At 38.8% G+C, this 14,518-nt stretch overlaps 1 protein-coding gene across 1 annotated transcript in view; it reads right to left on the bottom strand.

The window, feature by feature from the left end:
* The window catches only part of LOC145983826 (uncharacterized), a 53,861-nt gene that overhangs the window by 17,016 nt on the left and 22,327 nt on the right, over positions 1-14,518 (bottom strand). The window contains exon 3 of the mRNA XM_083116872.1: positions 9,968-10,156. Within this exon, the coding sequence (XP_082972998.1) occupies positions 9,968-10,156 (189 nt within the window). The remainder of the gene's footprint in view (positions 1-9,967; positions 10,157-14,518) is intronic.

Below are 14,518 nucleotides of genomic sequence, written 5' to 3'. Positions count from 1 at the left end.
GAGAGGATTCAATACAGCCCCTATTGATTAATTGATTGATTTGATTTGTTTTACTTGTTTTTCTGCCAGTTTTGGCTAATCGCCAAACGAGTGATGATATGATGAAATTGATGAAGGGACAATTACAAACACCCATGCCCGAGTCTGGATTCAATCTCAGGACCCCTGGTGTCATACAGCCCTTATGTTCGATTTTTGTGCAATAGTTTGTGTTCCGTGAGTGTTATTTAATAATGTCACTCTCGAAACCTAGCACCAGTAGTACAGGCAACAAGGGTAAAATAATATGTTCACAAGACAGAAATCTTAATTTTAAAGTGTATTCTTACTTCAAGGAATTGGCGTTGGAAGAAGTGCATGCTGAAATAGTGTTTTCTCAGAGTCGAGAACTTACAGATAAAGCGTGTGGTGTAGGTGTGCATAGAGTGTTGCCTATAGGGTAAAATATCTACCACAGAACCCTTATTCAAATCTCCTGGGAAACATGCTAGAAAACAGAAATTAGAGCGATGATGATAACTAGGGCTCTGAAAAAATCTTTTTTTTCCTAGTGTCCGAAGACTGGGCCCAACATAATATATGTTCATTTTGGGTTATTGTAGACCAGAAAAAGGTGAGTTTTATGTGTCCTTTTTTGCCTTTTTCAGCGTTTTTTGGCTCACTGGTCCTTTTTTAGCCTTTTTTTATGTCTTAATGGCTTTTTTTTGCAACTTCACCTTCTTTCGACTACGTTTTTACTGCCCATTCTAAATTCGAATCATCATCAGATCATCACCATCACCTCTTCACCTCTTAAACATCCTTTCTGTAGTAAAGTAATTATATATTTGGTCTAGGAATTAATTCGTGCGCCTGGACAAGAGAGGGCGTAACGAGCGTATCATCCCACAGTTCCGTGTATCCACACATGCGTTGAAAACTCCTGTCAGCGCACATCGTTCGTAGTATAGGGCAGTTGATTGACGCGTCAACAACAGCATTTTGTAGTCAACTGAACATGGCGCAGTTCGTGCCAGATAAAGTGTTTTTGCGGGGTGTTCTGCTTCATTACTTTAACATGCAGAAAAGTGCTACTGAAAGTCATCGTATTTTGGTGGAAGTGTATGGTGACCATGCGCTAGCTAAGCGAACGTGTCAGAAGTGGTTTGCACGGTTTAGAAGTGGTTTGCACGGTTTAGAAATGGTGATTTCGGCCTGGAGGACCAAGAGCGACCTGGACAGCCAAAAAAATTTGAAGACGAAGAATTGAGAGCATTGCTCGATCAGGATTCGTGTCAAACGCAGGAAGAACTTGCAGAAGCATTAGGCGTTGATCAAACAACAGTTTCCAAACGCCTCAAAGCCATGGGAATGATTCAAAAGATGTCACATTGGGTTCCACATGAATTGAAAGACAGAGACGTTGAAAGACGAAAAACCATTTGCGAATTGCTGCTTCAAAGACAGAAAAAGGGGTTTTTACATCGCATTGTTACTGGCGATGAGAAGGGGATCCATTACGAGAACCCGAAACGAAAAAAGGCCTGGGTGAAGCCAGGTGAACCAGGTCCATCACAACCGAAACGAGATATTCACTGTGCAAAGGTTATGCTGTGCATATGGTGGGATATGAAAGGTGTGGTGTACTATGAGCTGCTGCAACCGGGTGAAACTATTAATGGAGAACGTTATCGACGACAATTAATGCGTTTGAAGCAAGCTCTGGCCAGGAAACGACCAGAATGGGAGAACAGACATGATAAACTTATTTTTCAACATGATAACGCTCGCCCACATGTCGCAAAACCAGTCAAAACCTATTTAGAAAATGTCAGATGGGAAGTTTTACCCCACCCGCCGTATTCACCAGACGTTGCTCCTTCGGACTACTCCTTGTTCGATTGCATGAATAACGATTTGATTGGACAGCAGTTCACTTCTTCAGAAGATATCGAAAAATGGGTCTCTGACTGGATCGCTTCAAAGGATGAGGACTTCTTTCGCCACGGAATCCGTAACTTGCCTGACAGATGGGCGAAAGTGGTGGCTCGCGATGGACAATATTTTTCTTAAGGTATTTATGTATTTTGTGTTTGAACTACAGCTTCAATGTGTGCGTAATAACTGCATGAATTAATTCCTAGACCAAATAAATAAATAAATATAAATATATATATATATATATATATATATATATATATATATATATATATATATATATTTGAACCATCCCTGAAATTAGAGAAAAACATTTTTGGACGACTGAAGCAGGTACGGTATAAGGTCCTTTAACCGTAACTTGTCTGGAAGGTCGCACTGTAAGTAGCAACTCTCTCTTGTTTTGAAGCTTTCAGCACGGTGTATACGACCATATACATTAAATATGTAATTAAAAGTGAAGTTATTCATGAATTTGGATCACATTTATACGTCCTTTTTTCCGTTTTAAGGTCCTTTTTTTATATTTTTAGGTCTTTTTATAGGTCTTTTTTTGGCAATTTATAGGTCTTCAACTTCCGAGCTCTAATGATAACCTTGCAGTTTCTCTACAATAAATACCTTCAAACATCTTCCAGGTATGAGTTTCTCTTATATGCTGCAGTGATATGATATTAGTATAATCCTGTGTACAAATATTCACTATATCATTTCACTGTACTCAAATATAATGTGCATGCATTATATGTAAAAAAGCTGAATATTGGACACAGCGAATTCTGTGTGTCTTCCTTCCGCTAGCAGTTAGTTTGACAACAGCACAATAGCACTGGCTGCATATTGGCTGAACTCATGTTCCTTCTAAAAGCGTACGCCATATAGTCAATGGTTATAGATGTTAAGATGTTAGTATTCTGTACAACAATACAACAATACAACAAATTAACCTTCATCAGAAAACTAAGTTCATTATACCTGTGCACCAGGCCCGTAGCTAGAGGGGAGGCAACTGCCTTCCCCTGAGAGCCTGCTTTGCCCCCCTATGAAAAATACAGAACACATTTCTACCTGGAATTCTCACTAATCTTTACAATTATATCATGTGTTACTCTAGGAACATGACAAAGACACTTATTGATTTTGTGATTTATTAGGGTGTATGGGATTCTGTATAATGTCTTATCAGGATTGGGAGGAAAAATTCCCGTCCAGATTCAGACTTCGGGAAATTATTTCGTAATTTTCAGTATCTAGAACAGTTGTGACATTTTGAGTAGTCTTGTATTAAAGGTGCCTAATGTGTTTGGATGGATGTTTTTCTTGGATCTGTTGCTACAGGGATGCCCATGCCCCCCAAGGCCAATGGCGCAATCTCCCCAAAATCATGTCATGCGTCTCCCCCAAATCATATCATGTGTCTCCCCCAAATCATATCATGTGTCTCCCCCCACCCCAAAAATCATATCATTCATGCCCTCAAACCACATATCGTAATCCCCACAGAGTAGTTAATACAACAGCGTGTCTACCGAAAGTAACTTTTCTCTCAGCTTTACTGAATACAGTTTATCTCCTTAAACAGGGGTGTCCATCACTCAAGACTGCTCCTGAAATTGTTCATCATAATCCCCACAAAATATTTTTGTTGAATACATAATAAATTATGTTTATTTGAATGAAATACCATGTTAAACTGTCCATATTTTTTTATTGTTAGATTTTTGAAAAAACAAAGTTAGCACATTGATTGGTTAAATGTAGTAAATTAAATTATGTAAATATGCATATAAATAGTGTTTGTGAGTGGGTTTATAAAACTCACAATTTGAGTACTTAACACAAGTTGTTCCTCAACTTAAGATAAAGATAGAAAATTCAACCTTGGCAAACCAAATAACATACTCCAGCCGCATGACCGATTCTGTTTTGCGAGACATCACAGAAACCTAGCTAGAAATTCTTAAGCTCAGAGCAATAACATAATACGGGTTTTCTTTCAAAGAACTCATACTACCCCCCCCCCCCTTGCCCACATTTTCTTGGGGTAAATATATTTTAGTAACTCATAACAATAATTAAGTGGATTTTATCTTCAGTGCAAATGTAACTTGGTAAAGTAAAATTTTCCTGTGACATGAGGTTAGAAATGTGGATTTGATATATTTTTGTTCCAAATGATGCACCTGCTTTAAATTAAGAAGTATACTAACCAAAGCATTATATCTTAAGAAGTGATGTTATTAATTAACATCAAGAATATCAACACATCATTGCAAGCGAAGCGTGCAAGAAATTTTTTTACACCCATTTCCTTGCAGGCTTTCAAGAATATTAATTTAAAGGGGTGTCAATACTTTCTTAGGATCCCGAGATATTTAGTATTTTCCAGCTTCTCTTTTGGCACGTTCCGGGTCGAAAACATGTGGATACCATATCGCTGAATACAGTCTCTGATATTTAATGTTCGAACTCTCTCTCCACTACAGAAATTTCTTGACAATCTAAAATTTAACACTTTATCAAGAGCTTCCTATCTCCACCTTAAATTTAATACTCAATCCTCCCACAAAAATTTCCATGCCAATTTTAGACTTACTGTTGATATTGAAGAGTGGATATTGCCTCCTCCAAAAAAAATAATTCTCAGTCTCCACACCAGAATTTCCGCAACAGTATAAGACAATAGTAATATATAAGAATTGGATACCCCCTCAATATAATACTCAATCCCCTCTAACTAAAATACCCGCCATACTCTATAATTGGATACTGCCCCCCTCCAACGTTTAATTCAGAATCCCCCCAGAACCCATGTGTCAATTAAGACCTTATATGTAAGAGTTGGATATTTCTCCCCCCACCCATTCGATAATACCCTTGAACACTTTCTTTTCTTCATCTAATGGATTAAATATGGTGCATTTAAGGTGTACAATTTTTACATATATTTTGGAAAAATACATAAATGTTGAATTTTATATTATTTGAAGGGGAAAATTCCCCCCAAAAAATCTCGATGGCGCAACCTGCGCCATAATCCCTCCTGTGTTGCTATGAACTTTGAACTGCTTAAATTGTTGTTTCCCAAGTCTACCTTTTGATAATAGTGATTCATGTGGTAGAGAGATGGAGTGGATATTTGATTTTTGTTACTTAGCGTTGCATTTTGCCACTTGTAGCTAATCGCAACAATGAGTGATGATGTGAAATTGATGAAGAGAGACTCATAAACAGTGCTGCAACCACAGGGGGCAGGCACGTATCCAGAGGGGGGCTTAGGGGGCTCGAGCCCCCCCCCTGAAAGTTTTAGGTTTACACTAGATAAAAAGAGGTTTTTGATTTCTTGTGGTGTGAAATAAAATGATGTGACAATAATTTAAGGAGAGAAATAATTATCAAGGCAAGACGGAGAATGTTCCGTAACCCTGTTATTGATAATAGCACGTATCCAAGATGGGGCACAGGGGGCTAGACCCTTTACCCAGGAAATTTTTCAGTTTACGTTAGATAAAATTAGGTTTTTGGCTTCTTAAATAATGTGAAAATAATGTAAGGAGAGAAATAATTGTCGAGGCAAGATGGAGCATGTTTTATACCCCTGTTATAGTTAATGGCTCGAGCCCCCCCCCTCCCTCAGGAAATTTTTCAATTTACTCTAGATAAAATTAGATTTTTGGCGTCTTGAATAATGTGAAGATAATAAATTTATAAATCTGAGAGAAATAATTATCGAGACAAAACGGAGAGTGTTCTATAACCCTATTATTGTCAATAGCACGTATCCAAGGTGGAAATCGGGAGGCTCGAGCCCCCCTTCAGGATTTTTTTCTGTTTACACTAGATAAAACTAGGATTTTTTCTTCTTGAATAATGTGATGATAATTTGGGAGAAATAATTATCGAGACAAGATGGAGAATGTTCTATAACCCTGTTATTGTTAATAGCACGTATCCAAGCTGGGGTTGAGGTGGCTCGAGCCCCCCCAGGATTTTTTTTATTTTACACTAGATAAAATCAGGTTTTTGGCTTTTTGAATAATGTGACGATGATTTAAGGAGATAGACAATTATCGAGGCAAGACGGAGAATGTTCTATAACCCTGTTGTTGATAATATTGCACGTATACTGTGGTTGTAACTTCTAATTTCTGGAAGGAGAGAGGGGGTACGTTCTTGAAGGAGAGAAGGAGTCAACTACTGGCGATATTAACGAATCGTTTTATCTGCGGAACGTTCTAGAATATAATGAGGATATAAATACGCGGATTCAATTTTTCGGTTGATCTGTACAAAGAATCGGTTAATGAGATTTCAGAGGTAAGTGTGACAATTCATACAGTCGTTGGTGATCAGATCAGTCAGCGTCCTCTGATTGCTTTATAAGATATAGTGATTCGAAAATGAAGACATTGACGACAGCAAAATTTCCGGGGCCTCAGTGTAGTGCTAGTTCGGTTCGAGGGCCGAAGAGATCAAAGGTCTCTCTTTAAAGTGAATATTTCAGCAGTACCGGATATTGGAGTGGTTTATTAAAACAGAAATAAACTGCATAGACCAACTGAAAAGCAAAGTTTTGAGTGATGATTTAGTTTTGCCAGAACTAAATTTCGTATATGCAGTCCGAGAATTTCGTGGTATAAAAAATACTTTTGTGTAAGCCTACTGGGTTCGAAACACATTCAAACACTTAACTACCATAAAGAGACAGCCGAAAATTTTATGAATGTCGAGAAGAGAAAGCAAGAAGATGTTGCATATGTAGACATTTTAGGCGGAAATTGCAGGCTCTACCAGGACCCAAATCAGGGCTCTACCAACTGAGCCACCTAGCCATCCTTGACTTCAACCGATTTTTCGTTAAAATGTCTACATAGTACATGTCCTGTGTATATCAAATTGTAAGGTGTTGCCTGTATAATGAACAAGCACAGAAAATATAGGAGAGAGAAGAAAACTGAGGAGCATTATCACCGGTTGAGGATAATTTTTTCTGTTGTCAACAAGAGCTACTACTTCGAGGTGACAATGACAGTGGCCTAATAAGGGAGATTTCACACCCTGTCGCCTGAGGATTTCACAAATCAAAATTAGGTTTGTGCGGCCTTTTGTGTCGCTACGGTGTGAAACGTTGCTGTTGATTGGCCCACTCCAATCGACATGTATCGCGTGTCCCTTCGGTCCGAAACCTTCCTAAGTCTTGAAAATCCAAGTCACAAGGATGGAAAATTAAGGCCTTGTTAAGGTTAGGTGCGAAGGCAGGCAGACGACAGCACCCTAAAGGATCATATCCAAACCTGCAGGAAGAACGCATCTTACTTCAATCTCCAATACGATGATAAAAACTTCTGGTGAGTTGATTTTAAAAAATGTCCGAGATAAAGAGAGGCGTGCCCAGAATTTTCGGAAGGGAGAGGGGGAATACTGAGTCAAATGGGGTTATTACCTCACCAAACCTCCATTGGACACGTCACTGGAGATAAATGAGTAAGCATTTCATCATACTGGGAGACGAAACATTAGATGTGTTGGGAACGGAAGGATTTTCACTGTGCATTAATTGTTTCGTGATCCACCTGTATTCGAGAAGACTTCCTTTGTTTCGTGCCGATATATGACAAGACAGCGGAAGCTGTGACAGGCATTTTTGAACACTTGTGAGTGCTAAGGCCTGAATCTGAACAATTTGGTGGGTTTCGGCTTTTATAAAAGCTGAAAAATGGGAGGACAAGACACGTTAGTGGTGTTCAGGCTCGAATCAGAGAGAAATATTCGAGAGCTGTCTGCGTCCAGTTCGCAGCCCACAATTTGAATCTCGCGTTGTCGAGTGGATTGTCCATCCCGTGCATGTGTAACAGCTTCGTAAAAATACTCAAAGACACCATAGATGTTTTTATGTCTGATAGATGAAATGGACAAACACACATACTGATATGGCACACAATATTAATGCATGGAAACAGAGGAGTCGAGTGGTAAAAAATGTTCCGATTTCACGTTCTGATTAAAATGACAGCCTTACAGTGGCAACGATTTAAGAGATAGTTTGTCCCCATTTTTTATTTTTTTGCCTCAACATTATGACCTCTTAATGTTAAGCCTTGGCTACCAAGAGAAAGTAAACTTTCCTTGCAACGCCCTCCGCACCCCCCTTCCCCCCATTTTGGAACCCAATTGCCACGTCTGGTCTTAAACACACAATTGTGAGGTTCTTACTATACCCCTTAAAAAAATGGTGTTGAGCCCCCCCCCCGAAAGGAATTCCTGGATACGTGCCTGACAGGGGGCATTGTCCCCCCTCCCCTCTACCATGGATGGAAGTCCATTCTAGGGGAAGCAAACATTGAAGTAAAAAAACAAGACTAGAATAATCTAAAAATAGCAGGACAATTGGGTACTCATGATGGAATTAGTTTCTATGTGTTCCTTGCATTTTTCTTCCAGATGGCCAAAGGCACTTGCAAGGGGCACAGAGGAGCAATTCCCCCCTCAATTTCAAATTTTATACAAATAAAAATAAATGTTGTATAATTTTCTTCCTCGCTTCGCTCGCAATCTCTGCTATTCTTATAGTCCAAGTTCAGAGCCATAGCTATGGGGTGGCGGGAGTCGGCCCTGGGAGCCAAACAATCTATATGAAAAAAAAGATGTTAAAGAAAATGCCATGGTGCCCATAAAATTATTTGCACCCTATTAAAACAATTTCTTTCTTTCTATGAAACTGAATATGAAATATTAATGATGACACTTTAATCCAAGAAGTCATTGATCAATCAATGGATTACTATTTATTTGTCAGGTATCAAAACATGTATTTCAACTATAATATAATACAATTCACACAATATTTTGCAAAATGGTTAACGTAACCAGTAGGCAAACATTGTCTAGTGATGCAAGAGTCTCCCCTTTGAAGGAAATAGATTCTGTGGTGGACTAAGGGACCCATGTTTTAATGTTTTAGCAAGTACAAAAAATGTATTACAAATTTTTGCACAAATCATCAAAGTGTAGATAATATGTAACCATTATTATTTAATTAATTCGATTTTTCTTGCATAACACAACACAATGGTGTTGTTGGATTCTCATTAGATTCCTTTGTGCGTAAAAATCTTGCATACTGGAAACTAGAGGGAATCATGTTGAAGCATGATTTATAAAGGGCTCCCTTAATCAGTTCTGCAGAGAAGCCGAAAGCTGTTGGTACATATTTATCATCTATTAACATTATCGACCTGTAAATATCAAGTAGATACAGTCCCTATTAGCCTATTTATGTTAAACTTTATATTCTTTGGCAATCTGGAAAAGCCATTATCGAAATATTGCTATTTGATGTAGCTCGAAGGTTTTTTTTTTTTTTGTTGCAGTTTCTGTTACTTATCTCTTTTGAGGGAGGGGGCAAGTGCCTCTGTGTACCCTGCTATGTCTGCCAATGCGACACAATATATTAAAAATTTGCTCCCTCTAGGATTGACTTTATCCCTCCCCCCCTACAAAGAATTCCGGCTACGGGCCTGCTGTGCCCAAAACACCACTACATGAAAATTGTTTGCTGACACCATCAATAAAGGAGTGCAATAACATCATTAACCTCAGGGATGCTCTAAACTGCAACTCTCAAAGCTATGGATTTACTGTCCAAACAATAGTGCCTGACTTTGTCTTTCTTGAAATGAATGGGGATCAGATATTGTTTCAAATGTTAGTTCTGTATTAACAGTATATTTTATATTCTAACTTTTAACAGTGATTTTTGGAAAGAATAATGTAAAATATCAATTGCAATATGTATTCTCTACTTAAGACCTCGAGGCCGAAGCACCTGTACTCAATAAAGATTATTCTATTCTATAATTCTATGTGCCACTACAACAATATAATTCAAGCCTACCACAGTTTTCCTTTAGAATACTGATAGATTCCAATATGAGATCATAAGCTCAAAAAAGCTGTAATTTAACCAGGTTCAAATATGAGTATAATGAGGTGTTAACAAGTACAGATGGCTTTAAAGAGGATACTATTGAGGCATATGAAATGTACATACCATCAGGTTCAGTATTGTTTGTGTAAAAGCAGACTGCATTGATTTTTTTAAAACAATCTACTGTTTCCAAATATCTGCACTTGAGGCTACTTGTGACAGCAAAATTTGCCATGACACAATCATGTTGGTAGGTTTCATTGCAATTCCATAGATTTGTTGTTGTTGATCTCAAGGAACCTAAGATAATACCTGAAAAGAATAATGTCATTTTTTAAAATTATAGTACCAGTTTCACAATAACATCCATGTTGAAAACTTTTAAGTTATCATTATACACACACACACAGAAGAAAAATGTTTTTGAAACATATCAGAGGCATATTCAGAACATAAGTACCTGTGAATATTCCTACTCGAAAGCTATGACCATGATTTTACTCATGAGCATTGACTGTTCTCATTCATTGTCATATTGCTGATCTCTGTGGCGGAGTGTTTAGCACAGCTCCCTATGATGCCAGAAGTCCCAGGTTCGAATCCTGGCCTGGGTATGGGTGTTCTGTGGGAGCACCCCTTCATCATATCATCACTCACTCTCATCTTTGTGATTAGCCAAAAGTGGCAGAAAAGCGACGCTAAATAACAAAAATCTAGTTAAATGAAGGTAATGACAACATGCATGATGTGACACTCGGTGACTGATCATCTGTGGTTCATATACCGTGCGTCCATTTCGATCTTCAGCCGAGAGATCGGGAGAAGCGTGGCGGGCGGCGCTGACGGAGATGCCGACATTTGCGGCCTGTAATACCCGCTTATTTTTATGGACATATGGAGACATTTATATAAATATTGCAAAACGAGCACTAACCTGTGTTATAAGAGTACGGTTTTAATTTTAGTAGCTTAGTGGCTGTATGTGCTGATGATTTTGACACGTCCATCTCACGGCGTAGAGTTTTTTTTGGAGAACGTTCTAACGCTGCACCAATTTCATCGAGTTTTGCTTCGGTTAGAATGCGTCGTTTTTGCTTAGGTGTTTTAAAATTTAACGATCCAGTTTCTCGTAATTTAAGGACAAGATGTCTAACCGTATCTCTATGTAAAGGTGAAACGCCTGGGAATTTCTGTACAAATTGCCTACACACGTCTCGACACGAGTCTGTTTTCAAGTAAGTGTCATACATAAGAATTCTTTGTTCTAACGTGAACCTTGCAGCTGGCATTCCAATCGTCTCACTGACACATCACACATACACACTGCAATAACACAAACAAGTAACGGCAAGTAACCCAGAATAACGCTCTTGCGCACAGTACGAAATTAACACGCTCTTGGTTTACTTCTGCTTGCCATTATATTCACAGTTCTGTCTTCATCTAGTCGCAAAGGAACAAAAAACTCGAGCTCAGAGATTTCGGATTGCAAGGAAGCTCACGAAAACCATTCTCTTTTAACGGTTTCGTCTGCAGCGTAATCTTGATACAGTGTTGCACATTCGAAACCTCCAAACGATCCCCATTGACACAAAACTCTTTCAAGGATATAAACTTAAGCAGGACGTTACTGGTCAAAATTATGATTAAAATGTTTTATTATCTGGGGCTCTTAACATCGTTTCTAAAGCATATTTTTTTGTGTATATAAGGGCAGAAGTTGGATGAATTACAGAAGAACTTTTGCGTGTTATAACACAGGTTAGTGCTCGTTTTGCAATATTTATATGAATGTATGCATGTCCATAAAAATAAACGGGCATCACAGGCCGCAAATGTCGGCATCTCCGTCAGCGCCGCCCGCCACGCTTCTCCCGATCTCTTGGCTGAAGATCGAAATAGACGCACGGTAGTATTCTGCACACAGCTCATAAGAATGGGTATTTCAACATTAAGTTCCTTGTATTTCTCACAAATTTTGTGTCCAGTACTTGATGGCTAGTGTCGATTTAATTGTCAAGGCTGCAGTGCAAAAGTGGCAGTCTTCACAGAAACTGGTATCCTGTTATAAAAGCCTCAATAAATATGAATATTGTGTGCTAAAATAGTAAGGAATGGACATTCTCATAAAAATAAAATGTGAAGGAATGTATCGAAAAGTAGTTATCAACAAGGAGATGGCAAACACACTCAAAGAAAAGAAGACAACAATGAGAGAAAGTAGTATTTATGAAACTACACCTCGTGTTGAGTACAACGTACAGAAGCAAATACAGTTTTGATTCATTAAGGACATATGAACGCAGTTTTCATTTGACCCCACCCATCAATTTCCTCACAGTATCGGCAGTGCAGTGTTGACATGCAGCAGACCAGTATTTATTGAATTCAACCATGTTGCGAATAGGTTTTCCTTTCTGACGGAAGATTCGTTTCACAATTCCCCAATATCGTTCAGTCGGACGGAGCTGTGTGCAGTTGGGTGGGTTGATGTGTTTGCCAACAAAATTGATGTTTCGTTCAGTGAGCCACTGTACTGTGGATCGAGCATAGTAGGCAGATGCCAAATCTGGCCAAAATAGTGGGGGGAGAACATGCCTTTTATACAAGGGAAGCATGTGTTTCTGCAGACATTCCTTTCTGTACGTTTCCGCATTAATGGTTCCTTTTGTATAAAACGTAGAACGCAAGCCACAAGAACAATTAGCTTGCCACACCAGCACCTTATGTCCGAATTTGTCCACTTCCACATACTTGTCGGAGTAACCCACAGTCACAGCACTGCCTGTTGTATAATACTGCGGCCCTGGCAGTGTCTTCGAGTCCTCTTTGACGTAGGTTTCATCGTCCATCAAAATGCATTGCTCTTGCGTCTTCACAATGCGGTCATACAGCTTGCGACCCCTTGTTTTGGCTCTCGTCTTCTGCTCCGGCGTTTGTTTGGGCACTTTTTGCTTTTTATAGGTTTTCAAATTGTGTCTGGCTTTGGCACGTTGAATCATTCCGATCGTCGTCCCAGCTTTTTTTTTGCCAAATCGCGAATAGACATCGATGGATTTGCTGCAATCAACTTCACCACTTTGCAGTCCAATATCGGGTTACTGGGCCCCCTTTTCCGCCCTGCTCGCGGCATGTCTGCAAACGTATAATGTTCACTAATTTTTTTAATGTTAGATTTCACAGTTGCATGATGAACTCCATACCGTTTGCCTAGCTGATTGTATGTAATGTCCTTTTCAGTACACCAACTGTGCACGATGTCCAGTTTCACGTTCGGTTTCACTCGCGACATGCACCATTCAGTACTCACCACAAAAGGAAACACACAGCAGCCAGCATTGTGAGACATCAACTGAATAGCTGCCGTTGTGCATGGTCACGAATATGGCCTAAATTATGCGCCAGAACGCCTGCAACGTTGATAACTACTTTACAATACACTCCTTAACCTAACAGTACTTACTCCTTTTCCCACAAAATAATAAAAAAATACAGAAAACAAGAAGATAGTATGAAATTGCCATTGTTAGAGACTTCTTGAAAAAAACACTCAATTTACTTCCACTTACACCCTCCTCAAAAACAACCTTCCAAAGTGTATTATCGTTCAATGTTTACCAATACATACCTTGTCTGCCAAAAATAAATATAAATTATGATAAATTCAGGGTGTTTTTAATTATTTTATAACAATGGCAAGATGATAGCACACCATCGTATCATTATAAAGTTGCTACTATAGCAACAGCATAAAATTCAAGTAAAATTCCATGATTTCTAGAATAAATTACCCAAAATTCAAGGTGAAATTTCTTATGGTGTAAAAAATCCTTGATATGACCCTACAGGAAGTCTAATTGGGTAAGGTCTGGACTTCTGGGTCACAGGATGGATCCATTTCTTTCCGATACACCTTTCTGAAAAGCAAACTTCTACTGGATTGCACATGGACCTTCAGAAAGTCTCAAATGTATTCCTGTACAATCTGTGGCTGTTCTCAACCCCAAATTCAGCAGTTGTGCCAATTTACACAACTGTTAACATGAAAAATTGCCTCATCTGAGAAGAGGATATAGACTAAATCAGGGGCGGTGCATGCCTTTGCAGGCAGGCAGGGAACATTTTTCTTTTGGGTGGTGGGGGGGGGGGGGCAGATAACCTCTAAATTTTTCTTTGAAGTTTTTGAGAAGAGTTCCTTGACATAGAGTAAGTAAATTGTTCGAACAATGGGTCACTATTTGTAATGAAAGTAACAAATTCCGATCTAATATCAATAACCAACTAGGAAGATGATGCACCATTAAGTTCAGTTACAACACTTTTCATTGTCTATGTACCCCAAAAAAAGTTTGTTTATACTTACGAAGATAATCTGCATGTCAAGTTGTCTGGAACACAGACACAACCACACAAATAAATACATACGTACAGTAACTATAAACTCTTTCACTCGCGAAAAGAATTAATTATTTCATAAGCGATCAATACGCACACAGATGAAACGCAACGCAAACTCACACACTAACTCAAATCCAAATCCGTATACAATGGAAAGGAAGGAGGATCTTTTTGAAAACACCGAGGGACTAGTTTGGGCAATAAAAAGTGTTGTCAACTTTTCAGGTCACCGGAACAAGCGAGGAATTTTTTTTCAAGCTTATTGCTGCATCTTAC

The sequence above is a fragment of the Lepisma saccharinum genome, chromosome 2 (assembly GCF_977018435.1).
Source record: "Lepisma saccharinum chromosome 2, izLepSacc3.1, whole genome shotgun sequence".
Taxonomy (NCBI): Eukaryota; Metazoa; Arthropoda; class Insecta; order Zygentoma; family Lepismatidae; genus Lepisma; species Lepisma saccharinum.
The sequence above is the reverse complement of the archived record's forward strand: the minus strand, read 5'-3'. Positions and strand labels throughout refer to the sequence as shown.